The 20,372-nt window shown below is 33.3% G+C and overlaps 1 protein-coding gene across 1 annotated transcript in view; it reads left to right on the forward strand.

Moving 5' to 3' along the window:
• The window catches only part of LOC145694203 (uncharacterized), an 84,436-nt gene extending 64,438 nt beyond the window's left edge, over positions 1-19,998 (forward strand). The window contains exons 4-5 of the mRNA XM_081770317.1: positions 2,641-2,748; positions 18,687-19,998. Of these exons, the coding sequence (XP_081626443.1) occupies positions 2,641-2,748; positions 18,687-19,010 (432 nt within the window). The 3' untranslated portion in view covers positions 19,011-19,998. The remainder of the gene's footprint in view (positions 1-2,640; positions 2,749-18,686) is intronic.
• Positions 19,999-20,372: the final 374 nt, after the last annotated feature.

A 20,372-nucleotide genomic window follows, 5' to 3' on the forward strand; every position in this document is an offset into this window, starting at 1 on the left:
CAATTAACATTTGGCAATCACATAAATGACATAGTACAATCGACAAGAAAAATAATAGGTTTTATATTTTATCAATGGCCTGATTTCATAAATGGTAGTTCTTATGTGTACCTATATAAGACACTTGTTAGATCCATATTGGAATTTGGTTCAGTTTTTTGGAACAGTCTATCCAACACACTTGTTAACAAAATCGAGGCTGTACAGAAATGTTTCATAAGGTTACTGTGTTATAAAATGAAAAAGGGTTATCATGCACATGAATATGGATATTGGTTAACATTTTGGGGACTTCCAGCCCTATCGGAAAGTAGGAAAGTTATTGATAAATTATTTATTCAAATGGTGTTGGATAACAAATATATTAGCGAATATTGCTTAGAAAATGTAGAAATAAGAGTGCCGACTTATAGTGTTAGGAATCGATCGATATTGGTTGCATTAAATTCAAAACGTGAAATACTAAGAAGGATGACAATGTCTTACAATTTAAAATGAACCTTTGTTAGTAGAAATATCAGAGCATTTCTTTTAAAAAATTAAACTTTTAACTTTATGACAAGGGTTCTAGCTGTCTATCTTTATTTTATTGTTATTGTGTATTTTCAGTGTATTTTTATGTTATATTTTTTTACTCAAAGAATCAGTCTTTTATATTGAAATATGACAATAAGTGAAAAAGATTTTTGCATGTTGGATGTATAATTTTAAGTAAGGTTGTTGCATCATTTTAAATGATAGTTAAATGAGACTTTAATTTGCATAGTTCTTTTAATCGTATATTACGGATTTGACTATCTTTTTTTATTATTTTTCGCTTTATATATCAGTTTGAACTTTATAATTTTAACGTATTAACCTTCTGACAAAGGCCTTAACCTGCTCTAATAGTCATTCTATACTATACATTTTCTGGTATGTTTAAATTATTATATAATGGTTTTACACAGTGCTGTATTTTTGCTTATGAGCTGTTCATAGCACTTAAAATAAAATTATTATTATTATTATTATTATTATTATTATTATTATTATTATTATTATTATTATTATTATTATTATTATTATTATTATTATTTTGTCTGTCAGAAGGTCCTAATACGAGAGACTTTATTATTTTTATCAAAATTCTTTAGCTTCGATTCCGGAAATGTTTCCTCCACGTTTCTTGACCTTCAATTTCCTCTTCTAACTTGCAATATCTCCCTCTAATTTTCAAATCATAGATCAACTGTATTCTTCTTCCTACTCATCATCCTCCGTCCATCTTTCTCTCTATGGCGCTATGAAGAAAACCATTTCTTCCCAAGATGTGAACAATCTAATTGCACCTACAAAGCATGCTGGTTAAAAGCGTTCTTCTCTCTCCTACCGTTTCAGAACATCTATATTTGTCATTCTCTGTCTATTTATGTTCTCTATCTTCTTTATCTTTTCTATCTCTTTAATATCAGACCTTCATTGACATTCTTACTCACTTATTTACTTTGTAATGCTTGTTTTATTATTTATATAAACAACAAATGTAAAACAACACACGCACGTAAACACTACAGGTAAGATAAATGCGAAAGAAGTCCAAGAGAGAAGCAAAAGATAAATTACAATTTCTCCGTGAATAAAATAAAATAATATGAACTTAAAACCAACGAATACGTTGAGTAACTGTGTAACTACAATAAACAAGGGAGAAGTCACTTCCTTGTATTGTATTATAGTATAATAGATATATAATACTACAGAAGATAGTGGTTTCCATCGTGTTTATTATAATTTCTACAGTTACTTAATGTATGTTTTTTTTTAATGACTGAATCGTATCACTATAATATTATTTTATATTCTCTCTTTAGCAATTCGTAGTTCATCTTTAATTTCTACTTTATGTTTCTTTCACTTTTATCTTACCTCAACTTGTAGTCCTTCTATATGTCCATTTATTTTCTTCACAATTACTTTTCGCCTTTGTTCTTTCTATCCTGTTCCTGTTTGTATAGTCTTTTATATTAAATACTTATTCTTATCTTTCTCTCTGTTAATACAGACTTAATTTGTTATGTTTATTCATGTATGTGTTGTATTGGGTTTCTTTATCTCGTAAATGTTTCGATTGATAATTGTTTTGCTACTTTATGCCTGGTATTTCCTAGTTTAAGTAATTCATGTAGAAAGTATAATTATGTGTTTTTTTTGTAATTTAGTGTAAAAAACACTGACAATCACGAAATAAATAAATTTACGTGTGAGATAACAAGGAAAATAATTAAAATAACTAAAAATAAATTAAACAAAATACATAACCAGTCACCATACATAAATTGTCAAAATTTATTAGCCGTGAATTTTCCAAATTTCGGCAAACTTTAAAGCACATACGCGACGGAAGATATCAACTAATTTTATTTCTATTTTCTGCTCCTTTTTAGTTTCTTCAATTCACATCTTTTTCGCGATATTACGACTTGATCTTTTGTTTAATTTTTTCGGCTCACCCTAATCAGTATGCATAATGTAAGTGTGATTTAATTTAGCCTTTAGATCAAATTTTACTCCGTGCTCTCTACGTTTTAAACGTTATATTTTGAAATAGTAACACAACTAACATTTTAATTTCAATTTACATATTATTTTCTTCTTCAGATAACCACGTCTTTGGTAAATAACAATAGACCTGGCCTAAATTCTCGTTACGACGAAACCCCCAGAGGCTCACCGCTTGCTTGGGTCCTAAGTAATCCAGCTCTACAGGTAAATATAGCATTTTGTTTCAAAAGTATTCGAATTTATCTTTGAAATTTTGTTCGTAAAACAATAGAATTTTATATGGTATAATAACTTACTTTATAACTAACAAATATTTATTGTCTTTATTACAACATACTTCCGTAGGTCATTTTTGTTCTTACTTAAAAATTTAATACCTACTTAATCTATACGTTCATATTCGTCAATTTAATAATAATTAGAGCAATTATTCACTAATAATTAGAATAATTACTTGAATGATTGTTCGAACAATAATTATTCTAACAATAATAATCATTACTTGAATGATTATTCGAACAATAATTATTATTATTTGAATAATTATTCAAACAATAGTCATTACTTGAATGATTATCCGAACAATAGTCATTTGTAATTATTCGAACAACAGCCGTTTTGGGATAACTATTGGAAAAAATAGTCATTTCTTGGACTTATTTGAACAATAGTCATTACTTGGATAAGTATTTGAACAATAATAATTATTTGAACAGTTATTGGAACAAGAATTATTATTTGAGTGATTATTCGAACAATAGTCTTTATTTGAATAATTATTCGAATGATAGTCTTTACTTGAATAATTATTCGAACAGCCGTTTCTTGAATAATTATTGCAAAATTGTCAATTCTTGGATAGTTATTCGAACAGTAGTCATTACTTGGTTAATTACGTGAACAATAATTATTATTTGAACAGTTATTCGAAAAAGAATCATTACTTGAATGATTATCCAAACAATAGTCTTCGTTTGTATAATTTATTTGAACAAATATTTCTGTGATCTCAGTATTTGTTCATTCAAATAAATTGTTCGGACAATTATTCAGATGTTTGCTTTAAAAAATCAAAAATATGTTATTCGAATATTGAATTAATAAAATTTTAACAACACTAACACACGTAATTATTGTTTTCTATATAACTTTTAAGTTATACTTAATGTAAAAAGATCTTAACTATTATTTGTTAATATTTTCGAGTCTACTGTATTTTATCAAAAGATAAAATACTATCAATACATGTATAAAATTTCAGTTTTCAATGCTATCACGAAAAACAAAATGAGGACTAGAAGTGACGTAAAATTCTTCTTGTGTCTTTTCTTTACCTATAAAATCATTTTGATGAAAGGTTGGAAATAGTTGCTTTCATCATATTTGAAAACAATATTTTAAAATAAATTTCATCACAACATTTTACTTATAATTATAATAATATATCAATCAATCAATCAATAACATATGTTCAATTTGTGATATTATTGTTCTAAATGTACATGCCACAACAGAAGATAAGGATGACGATATAAAAAACAGTTTTTGTTTTTTATTTACGAAGAACTCGGACGGACATTTGATCAACTCCCACAGTACCATATGAAAATTCTATTAGAGGATTTCAATGCGAAGGTAGGACGAGAGGATATTTTCAAACCGATTATGGGGAACGAAAGTCTACATAAAGAAAGTAATGACAACGGTGTTAGGCTCGTGAACTTTGAAACATCTAAAAACCTTATCGTGAAGAGTACAAAATTTCCACATCGCGACGTTCATAAATACAGTTGAACCTCACCGGACGGAAAAACACATAATCAAATTGATCATGTTTTAGTAGATAGAAGAAGACAATTTAGCATAGGTCTAACTGATATTCGGTCGTTTAGAGGGGCTGATTGTAACACTGATCACTACCTGGTAGCAGAAATAAAAAGAGAAAGATTATCGTTGAATAAAAGAAATATTCAATTCTGAAAACGAAGAGATTTAATTTAAAGAAATTAGAAGAGAGCCAGGTAAGAGAGGAATACCAAATTGAAGTTTCGAATAGATTCTCAGTTTTAGAAGCTTCATAGTGCTCTGGTGTTGAGGATACTTGGACTGAAATTAGAAATAGCATTAAAATTTCAGCAAAAGAAAAATTGGAACATGCGGAAATACGTAGGAACAAACCATAGTTCGACCAAAAATGCATTAAACTAGCAGAGAAAAGAAAACAGGCAAAATTACGTTGGCTACAAAATCCGAATGAAATAACTACACAAAATTTCGTAGACATCAGGTGGGAAACATCCAAAACTTTTAGAACAAAGAAACACTGTTTTTTAAAAGCTAAAATTAAGGAACTTGAAGATAATTGTAAAAATAAAAATATTCGGGACATGTTTAAGCGGATCAACGAATTTAAGAAAGGCTATCAACCTCGTGCTTATATATCAAAGAAAGCTGACGGAAAAGTTCTCACTGATACAGACAGCATCTTAAATAGATGGAAAGATTTCTTTAACGATTTGCTTAACACGCAGCCAAAAACGAATGTTCGTGGAGAAAGGGAAATACGCACCACAGAACCATATATTCCAGAACCTAACCGAATAGAAGTAGAAATCGCTTTAAAGAAATTAAAGAAAGACGAAATTCCAGCTGAGTTAATTTTAGCTGGAGGCGAAAAATTGTGAAACAAGATACACAAACTCATTCTCCTTATCTGGAACAAGGAAGAATCGCCACAAGAGTGGAAGGAATCAATCATTGTTCCAATTCACAAGAAAGGCGACAAAACTGACTGTAATAATTATCGAGGCATTTCTCTTCTGTCAATATCCTATCAAATCCTCTCAAACATTCTGTTAGCAAAATTGACCCCATACGCAGATGAAATTATTGAAGATTATAAGTGCGAATTTAGACGAAATCGATCAACTATCGACCAAATATTTACTATTCGCCAAATACTCGAAAAGAAGTGGGAGTACAATACCCCGGTACATCAACTATTTATTGATTTTAGAAAGGCTTACGACTCGGTTAGAAGGGAAACATTGTACATTTTTACAGAATTTGGAAGACCGTAAAAGCTAATTAGATTAATTAAAATTTGTTTAAATGAATCCCAAAGTAAAGTCCGCGTAGCAAACTTTTTGGCCACGAGCTTTCACGTTGAGAATGGCCTGAAGCAAGGAGATGCGTTGTCGCCATTATTATTCAACTTTGTTCTGGAATACACTATAAGGAAAATCAAAGATAGCAACCAGGACCTAGAGTTGAAGGTATTTACCAAGTTATCGCGTATGCTGATGATGTAAAATTAATAGGGGGCGACACGAGAACAATAGAAAGAAATGCAGAGGTCTTATTAAACTCTTGCAGGAACGTGGGTTTAGAAGTAAACGCAGAGAAAACTAAATACATGGAAGTTCGTCGGGACCGTAATACAGCAAATTATGGATGCGTTAAAATATTAAATAATACTTTTATAAAGTGGATACTTTCAAATATCTAGGATCAATATAAACAAACAAAGATCGTATTCACGAAGAAATTAAATGTCGACTAAAAGCAGGGAATTCGTCTTATTATTCAGTTCAAAATCTCTTGTCGTCGCGAATTCTGTCGAGGAAATTGAAGCTTAAAATATATAAAACGATAATTATGCCTGTTGTTCTGTATGGCTGCGAAACATAGTGGCTTACTCTGAGGGAAGAACATAGACTTAAAGTATTTGAGAACAAGGTCCTGAGACATATATTCGGACCCAAGAGGAACGGGAATGGGGAATGGCGGAAACTTCATAACGAGGAACTACATAATTTATACGGTTTACCAAACATTGTTAGGGTCATCAAGTCTAGGAGGCTCAGGTGGGCAGGCTATGCAGCCAGAAAAGAAGAAAGTAGAAACATTTTTAAAGTCTTAACTGGAAGACTAATCGGAAAACGACCATTAGGAAGACCTGAGTATAGATGGGAGGAGAATATTAAGATGGATCTCACAGAAATAGGAATAGAAAATAGAAACTGGATCCAGGTGGCTAAAGATAGAAATCAGTGGAGAAGTTTTGTGAACGCGGCGTTGAACCTCCGGGTTCCATAGACCATAGAGTTAGCTATGAATATATATATTAGGGATGGCCAGATCCGGATATTTTTGGATCCGGATATCCGGATCCACTTGGGTCCGGATCCGAAAATCCGGATATTGGATCCGGATCCGAAAAACGGATCTTGGATCCGGATCCGAAAATTCGGATATCCGAAATTTCGGATCGTGGATCCGGATTCGAGAAACCGAATCTTGGATCCGGACCCGAAAATCCGGATCTTGGATCCAGATTCGAAAGCCCGTGTCAGAAAATTCGGGTGTTCCGAATCAGCAAAATTTTCGAAATTATTGACAAGTGATTTTCATTCCTATGCTTAAAAGATTTTAAGACACTTTTGGTATCTGAACGTGTGACAGCCTTGCGTTCTCTTCATTCTGTTGATATTTGGTTTTCGTGCCTTAATATGTCACAATTACTCCAAATTGATTGAGTAAAACTGTCGACTTTGGTGAGAGCAATCTCATTGTCAGATTCGATTCTAGTGGAAATACTTGACCGAAAAGGTAGTAAATCTTTTTTAAAGCGTCCTGATGGAAATTTGTCCTTTGTTTTCTATAACGCTAGTCAAATGCTGGAATGAAACCTTAGTCTCAAGCCCAAGCTTCCTCATTAGACTCAGGCTGCTTACTTTTCTAATTCTTTCTGAGTTATTGTGGTCACTGAATGAGGCCATTTCCTAGTCGTGATGGGCTAGGCCATTGCTAATAGAACAGCCCATAAAATATAGATCAAATCAAATTAAGGAGCAACTTCCTTTTCTTGCTCTTGATGAGCATTTTTTTTCTTTCTTTAAAGATACGTTTCTCTGTGACCGTACCACTCCAGTTAGAATTAAGAATTGTAGTAGAGATGAAGTTCTAAATGGCAATTAATGTATCAAAATCAATGTATTAATGTACTGTATGTGTATACAAAATACCATATGGAGCCTCGAGCAGTAACACGTATCTTTGTAATTAGTAATCCACTATTATTAACTCTGCATAGGTTGTATAAGGAGCTATATCATTCATGTAAACACATAGGCGGATGCAGGGGGAGGGCGAAAAGTCGTTCGCCCCTACCCAGCGCCACCATTAACAGTGTACTTCAGTAGTAATTTGTGGCAATTTCAGATCATCTAAGTAATTTTTCACTGCTAGCATCCCCAACCACCCCCTAAGAATCCATCCGCCCTCTCCAGGAGTCCGTTCTGGATTCGCCCCTGCGCAAACATAATATACAACTCATTCAAGACTACATTTTGGTAGCTTTTTAAAATTTTTATCTTAAAGGATTGTCATTTCTCGTGGCTACTTATGCAATTTTGTCCACAGGCATACATGCAATTTCCAGTCATTACTCAAATACATTTATGTACTTAATAGACCTCGGCTAGTTGGGGGCTTCGTCACTAGACCCCCGTTACTAGGGCCTCGCACCACAAAAGCTTCTAATCATAATCAATTTAAAAAGAAATGTCTGGGAATTTGCCCTTAGACCCTCTAATATCTCATTTGATCGGCCTATGACCTCGTAAACCTACAACCATACCGAATCTCAGTTCAAATATCAAATTGTATGTAATAACATTCCGGTATCCCGAGACATACCGAATTTCAGTGCGAGTACATGGGGGCTTTCCCCCAACCCACACATTTGCTCGGTCTACGGCCTCGCACATCATACGCCTGCAAACAATTTTTAAGGGGGCGCGGTGGCTCAATGGTAGAGCGTTCACCTCCGGTGCTTGGGGTCCCTGGTTCGATCCCAGCTCGCGCCGTGTGGACTTTGTGGTGGACAAACACCGTGCTCGTGGGTTTTCTCGGGTTTTTCCCGTTTCCTCCCACTTTCTTCATTTCATTTATTCCTCATAATCACCGTCTCCTTTAGCCTAACCGGCATAAGCGTGGGACGTAAAACTGAAGGATTTCATAACGAATTTTTGTTCAAATAACAAGTTTCATTTCTCTAACATTCCAGGATTCCGAGATATGAAAGTCTTTTCTCCCCGCCCCTTTTCTTCCCCTCTAAGACATACATCAAAAAACGCTTAAGTACATACCTAATTATTTCAAATGTAAAGTCCAAATACCAAAATCTATGCTCCTAAACTTCAGAGGCTCCCAGATATCGACATGTTATTATAATAATTACAATCCCCACCCTCTTTCCTTTCCATCTCTTTTCTTTTCCTTTTTACTAAAACGTCAAAAAATACTGAAACACATGTCAAATTATTTTCAATGAGAAATGCAAATACCAAATTTCAAGTCTCTAATCTTAAAGGATTGAACATATTAATACAATAATTGTAATCCCCACTTAATTTTCTTCTCGCCCTTTTTCTTCCCTTCTGGGCCACATATCAAAAAAACGTTGAAATACGTATCTAATTATTTTAAGTGAGAAGTCCAAATACCAAATTCCGTGTTTCTAACCCTTTAAGTTTCCGAGATATAGGCATATTATTATACTAATTGCAATAATTGCAATTACTACCCGTTCTTTTACTTTCTACATTTTCCCTGCCCCTTCTAATTTAAATATCAAAAAGCACTTAAACAAGTATCAAATTATTTTCAATGAGAAACCCAAATACCAAATTTGAAGTATCTAACGTCAAGAATCATCAATATTTTCCACCCCATTTCCCCCCTTCCTCGTCGAATTTCCCAAAGTCCTTCCTTAGTGGTATCCTACGTCACAAAGCCTATAAACTGTCCAAATTTCAAGTTAGTAGCTTAAGCGATTTGGCCTGTACGGTGATCTGTCACTCACTCACTCAGTCACTCAGGATTTTGCCCTTTTTATATAGAGAGATTTAAGATTTTATGGGAAAGCCATGGATTTTGTCCTAAGGCCGCCAGGGTCTTAGAAATGTAATAGCTTTGCTATAAACTTTAAGCAACCAACTGACTGATCTGCGTCTATATGTATTATGTAAAATGCCGCTTATGATATTCATTTTGCTCGTAATAATAATAATAATAATAAAAATAGAAATGATGACAAAAATTCAAAGACATCCATGATTTTAGCGTAATGCTGCAGGAGTTCAGATCATTGAATTAATCGTAAGAGCCGACTGTATAAGATAGACTACATTAAATTCCAATGTGGCACAAAGAAAATATGCAGTTTTTCAACGTTATAACTCATTCTGAAAATATTATCATAGGTCTCACAAACAATCAAATTTTAATTCTAACTCGATTAATATATAACAAAAGGCAGATCTATACAACTACTGACTTGAGATGAAAGTGGCATACTTGTAGTACGTTTAAAGATATACTAAAGACTAAATGATGGGGTGTGCGCAACAGAGGTCTAACCCCGAAAAATGTGAAAATGAGATTTTCATGTAATCTTTTGTCATTTAAATTGAATTGTCTTCCCACTGAGTTAGATAAAATTCACCTAGTCAATTTTATACATATGGATATTTTAGTTCTGGGTCTCAATCTAAGGCCTAAAATATTCAAAACAGGAGTCCGAATCTGAACTTCGAAATTTCGGGTGTGAATCCAAGATCCGAAATTCCGGATCCGGATCCAAGATCCGAAACTTCGGATCCGGATCCAAGATCCGAAATTCCGGATCCGGATCCGAGATCCTGATCCGTCTGGCCATCCCTAATATATATATATATATAACAATGTTTGCTCGCTAACTCCTCCTAGACTGCTCCGCTGATTCTTATTACTTTTAAGCAACTTAAAAAATGAAGGTTCTCAATTTGAGACGTCCGGGAGACAAAAAAAGTAAAATAATCTCGAGATATACTTTACCAATCATCACCAAATTTGGTCAGATTGTAGAAAGTTAAAAGTTAGGAACAGAGTTCGTTTTTGGACTCAATACTTAAACTGGAAGTGGTAAATATTAACCATTTCCGGTTTTAATATTGCCCGCTGTAGAGTAAAAACAGCAATAGATAGAGAGATGTTTTTTTGCAATCGATTCAGCGTCTCAAGACTACGTTATATGTGTATCCATAACTATTTACTAAAACTGGAAATGAATGAAATCCACTACAACTTCTGGTATCAAAATTGTTCTACATAGAACAAAAACGATAAAAGAAAGCGAGGAACAGTTCTCTTGGAATTGATTTAGCATTCTAAACATAGAACCCATCTCTTTCAATTATCAATAGATAATTAAAAGAGAAGATGGTTTTAACATTGGTTGTCATAGAACAAGAACCGTAATAAATAGCAAAGAAGCAGTTTTGTGTCATCAATTAAGCGTCCCCAAAATATATCCTATCTCTCCACTTCAGTATGTCTACTAAAAGCGGAAGTGACAGAAATCAACCCCTCCCTTGATCGTCATAGATTAAAAACCTAATAGCTAGTAAGAATCTGCTTTCTGTAATCAATTAAGAGACCCAAGTAGTTATATATTCCATTTCACTGTAATCTCTCTACTGAAACCAGAAATCATAGAAATAAAGACCTTTTGGTTTTAACGTTGATCATTATAGTGTGAAAATACTAGCAGATAACGAGAAGAGGGTTTCTCCAATCAATTAAGCGCCCAATAATATATTCCATCTCCACTGTGATTTCTCTACTAAAAACTGAAGTAGTACCAATATACTACAACTTCCGGTTTCAATAATAATTGAGAAAATATATTATAAAAGAACACAATCCTTCAGGTGGTGTATACGTGACATTGCTACTGCTTGAGTTTTAAAGAATATACATTTTAGCACGATCCAACAAAATTTTATCAGGATCTGATTACAATCTTTGAAGTTAGACCACAAAACTCCTCAACGGATTAGGAGTGTTACCATCGGGCTTATGTATGCGTATAATTCCGTAATCCGTAGACCGATATATGCATTTGATAACGTATGTTAAAGAGGCTGGCCCACTTTATAGGGTGTTAGTGACCTACCTTTGGTTTAGGTACCCAACTGCTCTACTGTGGTAGAGAGAAGTAGAAAAATTAAATAAACTTGGAAATAAAAATAGCAGATTTTAAAAGCGCACTAAAAATTAGAAAATAAAATCTTGTTTTAAAAAATCAATATTAATCCACTTTAATAAAAGCGCTAAAAAAGTAAAAACTGCGCTAAAAAGTGAAAATAATAATAATAATAATAATAATAATAATAATAATAATAATAATAATAATAATAATAATAAGGAGAAGAAGAAGAAGAAGAAAGCGCTTAAAAGCAGAAATAATTCGTTACTATTATCTACAAAAAAATTGAATTTTGTGTCAAGCCAAAAGAGGATAACGATTAATATAGTTACCATCCAACTAATTTTACAGATATTGTTTGGCTTGGCACAAACTTCAAAATTTTTATAGATAATACTAATGAATTATGTTCTTCTTTTAAACGCTTTATTATTATTATTTTCTGCTGATAGCGCCTTTATTATTTTCTCTATTTTTTAGCGCTTTTGTTGAAATTCATCTCATGGGGGTGATGGAAGAGAATTGAGAAGGATTCACATGTAAAAGTAATTGAAAGCGATTGATATTAGTGTCCAATCCATAGTTTTCGGGGACGGTGAGATGAATAGTGACATACCCAATGTCATTTAAGTCTAAATTCATCTCCCATCAGCGTAGAGGTGAGAAGTGGGTAATGTGTAAAAATAATTAAATCGGCCGATATTAGTGTCAATCCGTAGTTTTCGGAGTCGCGAGATAAACAGTAACATACGAGATGCCTTTTCAGTCCGGAACATCCCTTATTGGCATGAGGTGAGAAGTGAGAAGGGGTTGACCTTTAAAAATAATAAAAGACTATTAATATTATCGTCCAACTCACAGTTTTTGAGCTAATTGAGATAAGTAGTGACACCCCTGATGAGGTTTAAGAGGAAATTCATCATTCCCCATGCGTATCCTAGGGAAGGAAGAAGTTCAAATACTTTCCTTAAAACTTTTCTCCCCATGCCAAGAACAACATTTCAACTACGTACTGGGTATACTTTGGCCCTTTAAAGGCAACTTTGTCCCAAAGGAAGAGAAAGTTTTTTTTTTTCCTATATGGTTATTATAGTTTCTATCAGTAAGAAAAGTTGTGGATCGAAGTATTACAACATTGAAAACATGAATATTGACGTTAGTGATTTGTTTATTGAATGTGGAAGTAAAATGCTAGCAATTGTTAGCAAGTAAACATTTATTATATTTAAAGTATTTAAAGTTCTACAACTTTTGTTCATTACATTAACATGACATATCTTGAATATACAAGTAAGTAGAATATAAAAACATGTTCATTAGCGAATATTAATAAGCTAACACCTTCCCAAACGTTTGTTCAGTTACGCACAAACTATTAAATGTTTAATTGTGTGGGGTAACATTGGCCCAATTTTTGGGGCAACATTGGCCCATATTTTCTAAATGTTGAAAACGCCCCAATATTAAAGATGAAGTGGTGTACAAATGGTACTATGTAATAAAGAAGATTAACTCCCACTAGCTTCTAAAATAGAATATTATGCAGCGGGTGAATTGCAAGATTTTTTCCTAAAATTGAGTTCTGGCACCGGTAAAGTTCTACCGCAATGAAGAATATGGCGCTCTTATTTTTGGATGTTAAGTATTCATCCACTTAGAGAGAATTTCATTGAACGATATTTTTGTTTGTCACAAAATTGAACAAAGTAATTTCACCCCTATCTTTGTAATACAGGTATTTTCAGTTAAATATTCAGAAATATGTAGCGTTCTTTTATAGATGTTTTGTATTCACCCAAGTAGAACACAAATATTTTCATTGAAGGATATTTCTCATTCTATTGAAATTGTGTAAAACATTGATAATTTCACTAATGTGTTTATAACACCCTGTTCTTCTTCTTTTCTGTTTCTTAAATACAGTCTTACAATAATACTTTCGTGTATTAATTAGTCATTTTAACAAATGGCCTAAAGTTACCCCAACTATGAACATTCTTCTATGGCATCAAAAAATTGGAACTATAATCATCATTCTTGGTCACACTGATTATTTACTGCTTTGAAAAGAAAGCCAAAGGATTGTATTTTAACAAGAAGAAATGTCATTAAATTACATCCCTAATAGTGGGAGATATTAGAATGACAATTTTGAAAATTAAAAAAAAAAAAGTCAAAGTATACCCAGTTTACGGTAATTTATAACAATATTTAACGTCTAACATTTTATAAACATTCGCTAATATTAATTTCATTCTTTTTTAAATCGTTGTAAAATAGTTTTCTAATGTATTTTTCAAAGGTCTTTCTTGAAGTGTGTTATTTTTTTTAAAGATAGTGTGTATAATCTTAACATTTTTATTCCTATATGAAGTAATGGCATTAATTACGCTGGATTTTTTTTGCTAGCTTATAGGAGCCACTGCACTAATCCACTGTGTAATCAAATTTCTTTTAAATAAGCTTAATAGAACTAGTGGATAGAACCTATTCTTCCGTGATATATTTATGAATTTATTCAAGGAGGCGATCAAGCTTCCGTGTTCATAACGTTTCACCATATTTGTATGCATATCATTGTATGGTAAATGCTTATTTTCCCATGATATCGTACGTTCAAAGTGTATTAAAACCCGGTAAGTCCCCTTCGTGTACGCCACTGATAGATACTGTGTATGCAGTCCTCATCTAGTTGGAATGCTCACGAAACCGAATGAAGTCAAACTGTGGGATATGACTCAGTAGTAGCAGGGTGCGAAAAGCTAGAATGTTTTATACGCAAACACTCTGGTACTTAGATCTTAGGGTGAGAATATTCGCTTTTATCGTATATCAAGTTTAAGATTTTTCTTGTAAAAAGTTTTTTTTTTTTAATGAAACAAATGTCTTGCTTTAGTGGTTTTGTTTTCAGGTTTCAGGTTTTATCTTGGATTCTTAAATAAATAAAAATAGATTGTAAAAGTGTTAGTTTCTTACAAGTTCATAGAACAGTAATTGTTTTCATGGAGAATCAAGATTGTTTACGTCTGATTTGGGATGAGTCAAGTTATGTAGCGTGCTTCACCATTAACCCTCTAACATCTACGACGGTACGGTCTCTGTCCCTATGAGGGAAGAGACAAAATATGACGGTAGTTTGGGTTTGGTGTTAATTTATTTTAAATAAACTGGGATTTAAACCAACATATTTCGGAGTGGTAACTTCAAGATGTGAAGTAGATACGGTTTTTTTGAGTACCCACCGTCATTGATGGGACCACGGGACACAGTTATGATTGAGTGCTAACTTTCGGTTATTGATTGTTTTACATAACCTTGGGAATAATTTACAGAATGAAAATGTCCGCAGTGCAACAAGTTAATATTGTTTTTTGCGGAATATACGGAAAATAAATATATGTCGCACCCAACGTTCCCCGAACTTCTGACCGTAAACTGGGTAACCACAATCGGAAACAATCAGCTGTTCAGCTGAGGTGAATACAGGGATTTACCACGAACACGGTATAGATTTAATGATTCATGGTTCAAATCCCAACTTCCACTATTTTTGTTCTTAATTAGTTGATGTTTACTTGTGGGTAAATATAATCCAGACCAAGAGCCTGTTTTCTTTCATGAATCAGTACAAGAATATTCAGAGATCATACCCAATACCGTTAAATCTGTTTCCACAAATAGTAATCCACAGGAAACGAACCCAGTTACCGTTATACATCTTCATTTTATGTTTTTATATTATGAAACATACCTAGGACTTACCACGCACAGGCAATGGCATGCAAGTCTATCGTGTGCCCACTCAACTGTCGGGCTTCTATTGGCATGAACAGTGATAGAACAAGTTACGAACCATTTTCCCACCAGATCTAGTGACCCGAATAGACCTATAACCCGGTTTGACCTTTGCCGACTCTGATAAGGACAGACTCGTGAACCGCTGTGACCCGATGACTCACGAAACTCACAAAGAGAACCGAAACTCGGGTTGTCATATTTCATAACTGAAAATCCGGGACGCTACTAGATTACGAGAATCTTTGAAATGCTTAAAATGAAAAGAAGTGTTATATACTAATTTACTTCCTTCCATTAGATAGAGTTGTTCAAGTATTACGTAATCACATGTTTTAGTCATTTTAGTATACCTTCTCCTCCCTAGTTAAGCAAATGTAAGCAGAAAATAACTATATATCTAATTCTGTTAAAAAAAAAAAAAGCAAACTATAATATTCTCTTCCTTTCTTCTTCGCTGAAATCTGGGGACATTTAAGCGTTCCGAGAAATATTTTCGGGACGCAGATCTCGATTCCGTGGATTTTCCGGGACGAATAGCAACCCTAATCGAGAGTCTACTAACGTTTAAATTCTAACCAGCCTGATTCTCTCCCTCTATACGCGTGAATCCCACTTTAATAGCAGTAGAATACTTGATGTTGCATAAAAAACCCAAAACATAGAAATTCAAGGTCTTCCTTTCTCTTCTCTCTTCTGTGACATATAAAAACAAATTTGGATTTACTTTATAATTTACATCTTATGAAACTGTTGACTTACAATATGATTACCTTCTGCATTGGAAGCCAAGATTCGATTCCTTGTAGGAATGTATGTCATGGTTAAGATGTTAGTCCGCATCCTAATGAGATCCGCTGTGTAAGATGTCAAGCTTCAAACAACTAGATTAAACGTATCGTGCTGAAGAAATAATATCATATTGGAAATCAAACAAGTGAATATTCAAGTTCAAATAATGGGCATCATTAGCCCTCTATAAAATTTTGTAATAGTGTGGTAGGGTATGCATCGTCGCATGAGAACCAGAGGAACGTAACTCCAAAGATGCGGATTTCGTGTTCTTCATGTTTGGACATAATTTTGAAAGCCCCACTTGGTGTAAATGGAACGTAACGCCATCTGTTCTCCTTGTCGATCATCTGTTGTAATATAGCTCAATTACCATCCTATTAAAAACACATCTTTCTAAGAAAATAATATTTTTGTCCTCTCGCCTGTAATCCTACGAAAATAGAGTTACGTTCCTCTGGATTTCATGCGACGATATGATCTCGGATGTTTCGGGGTCTTTCTGGGTCATCGGATCAGACCGAGTACAAGAAACGGATTTAAGTAACCCAGATGACCTGTGCCATTACTGGACATGAGAAAGTAAGTTATCATGTCTTCTAGGTGGGAAGGCTCGAATTCTAGTTCACTTTGAAAATAGTCGTTTTTTCTCTGCTGAACTGTATTGCTGAACCCAAGACAGCGTACTGGTTCATGAACTTGGTTTAATGCTTGTCAATCAATTCGTTCCACTGCCCATGTATAGCAGGGTAGAATTTTCAATGATTTTTCCAGTTCTAGGATGCTATTGCAAAAACAAATATCATCTTTAGCAGACAGCGTAGGAAAACCTACTTCAACAATCTATACACGATTTATGAGTGTCAACAATTACACTGCAAGGAACTTCCATCGAGTAAGTTCATTAAGGCATTAGAAAAGAAAACTCCTCCATATAAACAAGCCTTAAATGTCCTATTACCAGGCCTGAAATCTTATGAAAACCTCAGTAAGGATGGCCGGCTCCGAGATTCGAACACGGAGCTTCTTGATTGCGAAGCAAGATGTGTAAAATCGTGTTATATTACTTTTAACAGATCCGTAATGAACACGCAATTCAAAACCTTCGTTTGTTTATTGTTTACTTTTTAATTTTTAAAATTCTATTTAGAGTTTAAGTCTCATTTTAGCACCAAGATTATACAAGATGTGGACCTATAGCCTAACGCGGTATCCGAATCCCTTAGACTCCCACCGGAAACCAAATCCGGCTGTCCTTCACAAGTCACTTCATTTGCTTTATAGTACTAGCTTGATATCTGTGGTTGTGTCCCCTCTATTGAAACTAAATTACAGTATGCTTTAAGATATGTAATCGGTATCCACGTGTCCAGGAGATGATAGAATTACCACATGGTAGAATTCATCATGTTATTATAACTTTATAGTATTTGAATTGTATTTGCATCAATTAATTGGCAAGAAGCTTTTATTGAAATTATAATGTATTATTCGAACGCTGAGCGTTGTTTTTATGTTTAATTACAGAACTATATGAGATTTGATAATTACTAAAAACAAACATAAAATAAGAAGAGCCACACTTCAGTTGCTAGATGAGATCAGATCATATTTTCATAGTCGGTAAAGTCATTGCATCCACCCCCGTTAATGCGATTCAATTCTGTTTACGGAAAGGGAAAAATGTAGATGATTATTACGATTCTTAATTTTATATATGTATGTCTATCGTTTCTAAGCTATGACCCGCCCGAAATTTTAAAGGAAACGGTGAAAAGGAAAGAACCATCACTGGAGAACGAAATGACGTATTAAGGTCGAACATAAGGATTGAAATGATTTTGAGCTGAAGATTCTTTCAATATTAATGTACAGGTGAGAATTAGAAAAGGTGGGAAGAATCATTAAAGTCCTCTATAAAAGAAGAAAACTGAATTAGAAGTTGTAAATTGATACATACTCCACCTCCCCCAATGGCATACGCAAAGAGGAGTTTTCAGGGCTTTAACCTTCCAAGGGCAAAATATTATGCAAAAATAAACATTTACCATAGTAAAACGTGAACACAAATACTTGAAATTATATGAACTTCTTAGCTTTGACCCCATTGATGAAATTCTGTGTACGCCACTGCATCAACTAGTGCGTTAATTTAATCCACAGTTCAAATAACTATTAAGACTTTTTATCCGATATTTTGTGCTCTTTTGCTACGGTTCCCTTTAATTTTTTTGACGGTCTGTTACTTAGAAATAACATATTTGTGTACCTGTGTTGGGTCATATATATATATATATATATATATATATATATATATATATATATATATATATATATATATATATATATATTCTCTTTTTTTTTTTTGAAGATGTACAAGAATGTCTACAAAGTGTTTCCAAGCACATCTGTATATGTGTACTGTATATAATAACTGTAGCCTCGTATAAAACAACAAATAAGTAAATATATGTTGATATTCAATTTTTGTTAATTTACAAATGATTGCTTATTTCAACAGATGGCAGATGTATTAATGAAAGTACAGGACCGCTCGTTGCCAGAACGCGTGATCCAAGCAATTCGCGCTCGTGCTGGCGAAAGCTCATCGTGTATCCAGCTTTTGGTCTGTAAATCATCTCCCATTGTGTGGGGAATGCAGCGCTCTCTAAAAGCCTTGTTCACCGGTGAACCGCCGACGAAGGAAGAGAACAAGCAATGGTCTTGGTTGACGCCAGTGCAAAGGATGTATGCCTACATGCCAAGTGTGGCCGAATTCTCAGAGTATGGTGAAAAATGTGAAAAACGATTTCCAACATGCAGACTGTTGAGTTTGAGTGGATGAAATTTGTAGTGAAACTGACTAGTATGTTTGCGTGGATGAGATTGATGTGCGAGTGTGAGAAAGACAAACAAAACAAGTATTAATTATGGTAAGAATTGTTGTAATTGATTTCTTTAATGTACTTAATCTAAGAGACTGAATGTTACTTGTAACAAGCTATATACATGCAATGGCTAATCCAGAAACTTAAAGCTCAGTACATCTTGCACTTGATTTACAGAACAGCGTTTTGAAAGATTACAGGTGAAATTAATCGTTGAAATGCTGAAATTGAATTGGATTATACCATATTATATTGAAATTAATTGATAGACAAAAAGATAGTAACAACTTACGAAAATTGTATTCAATAAATTATTACTATTTAATACTATACCCAAAAAACTAATTACAAAATATATCTTGAATATAGTGGTACACAACTAACCTAATAGTTTATAAATAAATAAGTCGATTCTTTCCTGAAGTACTTCATTATTTTTTTTAAATAAAATAGACATTTTTAGCAAAGTTTTAAAATAAAGAACTTTCTAAAAATGATCAGTATTAGAGTATAGAGGCCATCTTCATTGAATAAAATAAACCTTAACTACATTTTGTAGATCAACATTTTTTTTGTTCACAAGATGATTTATTCTTTATCGTTGATGAAATTCTGAAAAAGGTAAACATAAACATAAAGGGTAAACATTCGTTAGTGATAACCAATAGAAAAATAGAATACGTAGTGCATACTGTTCCTCACTTATCAATGATCTCTTTTATAATGAATTCCATAATAACTTTGTTTAAAATAAAGATATTTAATATATTAAAAACAAGGACAGTTAATGTAGTGAAATGTTATTCTCAGAAAAAGTTATTTTATTGTTATCTACCTTTACCTTTAAATCGGAAAGATTATGTTGAGTTTTAGTTTGCATGTTGTTTGTTTCATTTTTGAGAAATAAATGTTAAAAACTTTGTATATAAACAGTTAAAATAAATACTTATTTACTTGTTAAAATGAATTTTATTCTAGTGGTGTTGACAAACGAATCTCCGCATCTCATTATGGATAACGATGTATATAGTTCTGTTGAACTAAAATTAACTTCCACAAATGCAACACGCTCAAACATATAAATCATTCATATAATTTGTCCCTGAAGAAGTTTTTGTACGTACGTGCGCAAATATGTTACAAACGATTTAATTATTTTGTGTAAACAATGTTCTTATTTCGTAACAAGATCAGTCTAAATTCCTCATAAGGCTGTAATGTCACTCATGAACAGAATTAGGGGAAATTGTAGCTCAGCGATAGAGTGCTCACTTCTGAAGCGAGGGGTCCCTGGTTCGTTCCCATACCAAATGAGTTTG

Source organism: Thermobia domestica, chromosome 9 (assembly GCF_964235325.1).
Source record: "Thermobia domestica chromosome 9, izTheDome1.hap1.1, whole genome shotgun sequence".
Lineage (NCBI taxonomy): Eukaryota > Metazoa > Arthropoda > Insecta > Zygentoma > Lepismatidae > Thermobia > Thermobia domestica.